The 6,714-nt window shown below is 43.2% G+C and overlaps 1 protein-coding gene across 1 annotated transcript in view; it reads left to right on the top strand.

The window, feature by feature from the left end:
* The first annotated feature begins 3,525 nt into the window (after nt 1-3,525).
* The window catches only part of RPP30 (ribonuclease P/MRP 30kDa subunit), a 22,259-nt gene continuing 19,070 nt past the window's right edge, over nt 3,526-6,714 (top strand). Inside the window, exon 1 of the mRNA XM_010565036.1 lies at nt 3,526-3,578. Within this exon, the coding sequence (XP_010563338.1) occupies nt 3,526-3,578 (53 nt within the window). The remainder of the gene's footprint in view (nt 3,579-6,714) is intronic.

Genomic DNA, 6,714 nt, shown 5'->3' with positions numbered 1-6,714 from the left:
CTCCCTCCTCCCCCTCTGAGCGGCAGCTGGCGGGGAGCCCCCCTTCGCCACGGCCCGTCTGCGCTGCAGCCGCGGGCGCCGGTCCCTCCTCCGGCTTCTCCTCCGCGGCCGCCCCAAGCGGAGGGGGGCGCTTCGGGACCCCCCTACATCATATACGTATACTTCATCGTATACATCGTATACTTCGTATACTTCATATACATATACCTACAGGGATATACAGGTCGCACCCGAGAAGCTGCGGGCGGGTGGACGCCTCGAGCAGAAGCGCCCGCCGGCTGAGCTGCTCCGGCCGGAGGCGGTGACAGCCTCTCGGCGTGCCCGCCGCCATGCAGCCCGGCTTCTAGATCGGCGGGTTCAGACCCGCCTCCCTCTCCGCTATCGGAACGCGCGTGCTGAAAGATTCGGGTCCGGCAGGACCCCGGCTGCTGCGTGGGGAGTTAACAGCGGCCGCTCTTGTGAGATCTACCCCCACCCACACAGTCATCTCTGAAGTATTTCTTCGGATCTTCAGGCTCACAGGTTCTCCTTCCTGCTAAATTAACGTGAACCCCATTACCTATTTTTTCTCTTTTATTAATATTTATTTTAGCATTATTTTCAATTTATTCACTGTTCCATGTGTACTCCTTTCAGTAAAGTTAAAACCAACAACAGAATCCCATCGCTTTGAATTACCTGCTTTTCCCGCAGATTCCTTGAACTCTTCTTGGATACTAGCCCATTTCTGGGACGCACTAGCTTTCTCCCTTCTTTTAAGTCGTAGTCTTGCCTCCAAGTGGGGTGAAAACTAACTGTCCCAATAGCCACTCACCCATGGGATGCCAGCAGAAGATTACACCTCTTGCTATAGCAACAGGCTAGACAGTAAGGATTAAAAACAGGAAACACCTGCTCCTGAGTGTCCCCTTATATTTCCAACAAGGCACAGAAGCCAGATGAACTAGAGAAAGAGAGAAAATGAAAGGAGGACTGTGACTCCAGATGTATTGGTAACCACGAAGCAACGGCAGCAATAGCTGAATGAGGTCTTGCAGGTAGCAACGCTGTAGCAAGTTTTATTTAAGTATGCACCAGATAGAGGGAAGAGCCCTGTGTGTGGCCCAGCAGTAAGAGAGGCTGCAGTATGAGCTCACATCATACACACTTAAAAATCTGCTTTGAAGAAAGACCTAACAAGTACTCGGCTATCGGAAAAAAAACTCATCTGACACTCATAGGCACTACAGAAACATAAATCCATAGTGACTGAGGCTTCATACTTGGCTCACAGAATTTCTTGTTTTTAATGAAATCTATTCTGTCAGCATCACCGGTTCTCGAAAGCAGGCTTTCCATCATATGTGACTCTGCATTGGCCCAGCTCCCCTGTGAGCATGCATGGGACTGAGGGGTTGGGGTCAGATGTGCCTGACACAATCTGAGCACAGGCAGAGTCTCCTTGGTCAGAAATGCAGCAGGCAGTGAGCAGGGTTTGGGAGTTCAGTTGTTTGCTTTCCCTTCCACCCCCACATCTTGATTTGACTAAGATAATAAAATAAGCAAGTTTTACGTGGTAAGAATGAGATCTAGTTGGGCAGCTCTTTGACCATTATCAAGGTGAAAGTGCTTTCCTATTCAGTCACCTATTTTCCTATACTTCGTTAGTCTCCTCACTGTGTCCACTCACAATAAAAGCTTTCCCTGTTTAACCACCCAGAATGTGTTCATGAGCCTTGAGCTTCAGGTGACTTACCCCTCCAGGGTGATAAAGCAGGTACTTTGTCCCTCCTCCCCAGCTAAGCAAATATTAGGAAGAAAAAGCTCTTTAGAAATGGCAAGGGTACGTCAAAATAAGTTAAAGCATTAAGGCAAAACGTGGAGAAGGGTAAGTATTTCCTCGTTGTGTGAATATGTTTTTTAAAAATAGTGTCTGAAGTACAGCTAAGGAGATAGGGACTGAGTAAATTTTCATCAAAATAGATTCATATCATAAAAGCTGATAACATTGTACAGTTTAATACTCACTGTAAAAGCAATTTTTCAGTTACTTAAAATGTCACTAAGGCAGAGCAAATTATAATCTGGTGCTTCCTGCAAATGTGTTGACACAGTTCATTAAATCAGTCATTCTTCTTGACAGCTCTTCAATACATTTCTGGAACGTGACTCTCTAAGTGTACTCAGTGGATGATACGCAGGATCATTTGCTTGTTACTCTTACCCATTCCAACCTGAAAGGAGGATTTTTAGCCTCATCTTTTGCTCTGTACCTTAAATTCCCATACAGTTCATTGGAAGTTAATCACCTGATTTCTTTCTTTCTCAAAGGTCATATGTTACCATTCTTTGTATTTACTCTCATAATCTTATCTTTGAAGAGACAAACCAATTTAAGTCAATTTACATACCATTATAGAAAGGGGTTTACATACTACTGCAGAGAAAACATGAAACTTTGGCAAGATGAAGCTGCTGATACCTCTCTAAAATCTTTTCCTTGAAAGCTTTTCACTAGGACACACCTAGAATAACATTCCAGTTTGCAGGGCTGGACTGAATCTGGTGAGGTGCTTTCCTTGAGGGCTTTAGAGGCTTTCACATCCCCAGTGTCTGGGAAAGAAAACATCCATCCATCACTCCATGAGACTACACCTATGTATTTAAAATAATGATATATTAAGGTAGGAGTTGATCATTCCAAGTGTACACCCTGCTTTTGTCTTCAGTGACCCTATTTACAAGTTCTAACATGCTGTTCCAGACAGCGTACAGAAATAAAATAAATGGCTGATTTGGGTGTCAAGAATGACAAGCTGACATTTGTTCTCCCCCCACCCCCCCCAGATATTACCTTTTCACCTGCCATTAGCCTTCAATAAATACCATCAAATCAGTTTTCTGGCTGAGCTTAGTAACAGCCTGTCCTTTGAGTAATTTAGGTTCTCTATGTATAAAAGCCTCTTCGTATTTCTGTATACCTCCAAATCTGTGCTAAGGCCCTCGTCCCTCATTCTTCATGCACTTATTGAAGTTAAATTCTTTTGTTCACACCTGATAATGTACTTTATTTGCAAATCTCATATTTGATATTTCATTTTTGTTATATAGAAATGTTCCAGATTAACAACAACAAAAAAAGGCAAGGGAACATTTTTCTTTTATTTTCTGTTCTCTCCAAAAATAATTAACTTCTTTGTTTGATTTTTTCCCCTCCTCCAGAAACAGTGTTAATCACATAACTTCTTCTGCATTTGTGTTTCATACTAAGTGTACAATATAACAGTGGGTATTGGTATCAATTCTTTGCCCCTGTGTTAGGTAAGGTAAGATAGACATCATCAGAGCTAGCAAAGGAGATACAATTTCCGCAGCACATGTTGATTTAGTGACACCAGACTGTATCTATCAAAGTGCTTGCGTTGAAAGAAATTGCACTACATTCTGGATCCTTCATCCCTCTCCAGAGGACTTAATGCTTTCAGAGTCTGTTGACACAGCAGATCTTTGCTAACTTGGAGCACCCTGAGTGAAACGGGTCAAGGAATGCAGCACAAGAACTTCACCAGTGGAGGAGAAAGTGTTGACAGCAAGGCATGGTAACTCTTTCCCACACACAGCCACCTATAGAAAACAACAGCCGTGCTCATCTTAGCATAAAAGCTTAAAGGTGCTGCTAAATTCCTCTTCTTAAACAATTCCGTTTTGGATGCATGGCAGGTAGCTAACACAACAGGAGTATGCAATGTAATAAATAAACAGAGAAGAAATTTTTCTTGCTCTTTCTCCTTTCTTATCATCCCCTTTTTTGTCCTTCCCTGCTCGAGCCAGTCTATCTTCATAAACTGTTGTTTTCATTTGTCTGTTGTAATTCTTTTTCTTTCCTTTTGTTTTCATCTTCTTTTCTTGGAAACCAATATAAGACTGCTGAGAACCTGCTTTGGGGAACAATAAATAAAGTATAGATATATGTTTCTTCTGCCTTAGGGAAATATGTTGTCAAAATGTTCAGAATATTTTATCAGAGACTGGTTAGAATTCCATGGACAAATATTACTGAAACCTCGATTTTTATTCCCAGCATGTACAGTTTAGCAAATAACACTCTTGTCCAACTTCTAGCAAAGATGTTGCAGCTGCAGTTTTCTTTTCTGCCTTTTCTTGTCTTTGTGAAAATAAATCATCACCACTCTGTGGCAGTAAAACAGAGAGGTAACGGTTCTCATCTTTGGCATTTCTTATTATTGTCAAAATAAATACTCACATCTGTGCAACTTAAATGTGAAATGATGTCTTCCCTTTTTGGAACCAGCAAATACTAACAACAGCAAGCTGTCATCTGAAAAGAAAACAAACAATTAAGATGAAATTTATGCTAAAAATTCTGTATCGCTCAGAAAAACAGAGCTCCCATCCCTGAAAATTCAATCTGCACCTTTACAAAGGAGGTTATTGAGGTTATGATAAAAGTGACTGTGACATTCATGTTACTGAGTTGCTGATATAGATAGTACCAAACAATATCTTAGCTCCCTAAAAGTGTTAAATGCAGAACTAAAGCAAAAAAATCTGACAGTTGCTACCATGGGCTGCCCATTGAAAAAATATTAGAAGAATTGTTAGGGTTTCTGCATAAAAAATTTACTGAAAGAACTGCCTTGAGATCTAAGTTTATCAAGAAAGAAAACACCTGGAGGTAGGAGATCTGGCTCCACCAGAAGGACTTCAGGACACTGATGAAGCAAAGCATGTTAGAAGCCTGTGGCTTAACAGTGAGGACCACAAAGGTGTTTTAAGTAGATCACTGGGGCTGGCCTAAACAAAAGTAGTAAGATCTGAGTAATTAATGTAGGAAATAAGGTTGTACACTGGTCTGAGTACGATTCATGCTACCTGATGCTGAAAGTGCTTCATACTCAGATTCTTACACAATTACAGCAATAGGGTTCTGCAGATCTTCTGCACGAAGATCTGTTTAAAAGTTCTCCATTTTAAGTGCCTTGAGGAAAGGTTTGTTTTGCTTGTGTATTGCTAGACACAAAAGCTGCTTAATCCTGTTTGACGTCTCTGAACACTGCTGCAGTAGGGCCATTCAAAAATAATTGATATATGTTTATGAATTGCTTCTTACATTCATTTAGACAAATTAAATCAAGTTCCATCATACAGTCAGTCCAAGAAAACCTGGAATAATACCCTGAGCTCTTCCATTTTCACACATATCAAAGAAAAGCCTTGACAATACCATTCAGGCTATGCAGCTTGTTTGAATGTCTGGCAGAGAAGCAGTACTGGCTGATCTAATGTAATAGGCGAGCACCTTACAGACACAGATAGGCCAAAACAGAGCTCCTTTACTGAAGTATCCTGACCCAATGTTGTCAAGAACAAAATGCTGCCATAGATGTGGCAAGAACAAAGACATTTACCAGCCCTTTTTTTTCCCCTTTCAGAGCGATGTGTCTTTTCCCTGTCATGGAGATGCAGCAGACCGTTTGCTCTCTACTGACCCTCAAAGCTGCACTGAGCTCCTAGTCCGGTCTCTGCAGCTCACAAGTAGCTTCTCTGCCACCACGGCCCCAGGTCTATGTAATTCATCAGACAGCAAGGCCAGAAACATGCCAAGAAGGCACTGTCTTTTCTCAGTCATCCATTGTAAATCGTGCGATCTCTTCGGTAGAAAGGAGCCACAAGTCCGCCCTAGGCACAGCTGGCACAAGCTGCATCCAGGACAGACCCCGTAACCAGGGATGTGCCAGCAGTTGGCAGCATCAACGCCTTGGCCTTGGTTAGAAGCATTTTTGCCTCATTAAGAATTCAGAGCTCCAGACGCACCATGGACATCCCTTCATGAACATTTAGCCCAGTTTGAAGAAAGAGAAAGCTGAGGACTCGCAGCCTGGCCGAGGCCCTGGAGTGCCACCTGAAGTTGGATTGTCTTCAGTGGCTGCTGTAAGTCCCCAGACAAAAAAAACCCTAGCAGTAATCACCACCTGTATTTTACATATTCTGTGCTATTTATCAATGGTAGAACAATATTTGTGCTTTTTATAACAGTGCAACACAGTGAATGTGTATTTGGTTATTGGTCTATTACAATTCCTCAGTCCTTTTGCGTGTTAGGGGATATCTCTTGACATGGCAGCTTGGGGCTTTATTTCACTTTTTTTAAGCTAACATAGGAAAGAGAATTCCTTTTTTTTTTTTTTTTTACTGACAGTGTTCAGATGGAGCTCAACTAGTTTAACTGGAAATACTTCAGTCGAGCAAGGTTACTGCTCCACCTGGTGGGTACAAGACCGGGCTCTGAGGAGAGCGGTGTGCCTCGGCCTGCTCTGCTTTGGCAGGGCAGACTGGCAAAGAGCCACGTTTGCTCTCCCTCAGAGCCGGGTCAGACCTTCCTCAGAGCCGGGTCAGACCTTCCTCAGAGCCACGTTTGCTCTCCTTCAGAGCCAGGTCTCATCTTCCTCAGAGCCACGTTTGCTCTCCTTCAGAGCCAGGTCTCATCTTCCTCAGAGCCACGTTTGCTCTCCTTCAGAGCCAGGTCTGACCTTCCTCAGAGCCGGGTCCGATCTTCCTCACAGCCGGGTTTGCTCTCCTTCAAAGCCCCGCCTGAGACCTGAGAAATTCACCACACAGGCTTTCCCCTGTCTCATCGCATTGGTGGAGCACCCTCAAAGCCGAGGAGTACCCGCGATGATGTGAAACACGCTCTTCCTTCGCTGCTGCCGTTAT

This window comes from Haliaeetus leucocephalus, unplaced genomic scaffold (assembly GCF_000737465.1).
Source record: "Haliaeetus leucocephalus isolate CR32 unplaced genomic scaffold, Haliaeetus_leucocephalus-4.0 Scaffold184, whole genome shotgun sequence".
Lineage (NCBI taxonomy): Eukaryota > Metazoa > Chordata > Aves > Accipitriformes > Accipitridae > Haliaeetus > Haliaeetus leucocephalus.
The sequence above is the reverse complement of the archived record's forward strand: the minus strand, read 5'-3'. Positions and strand labels throughout refer to the sequence as shown.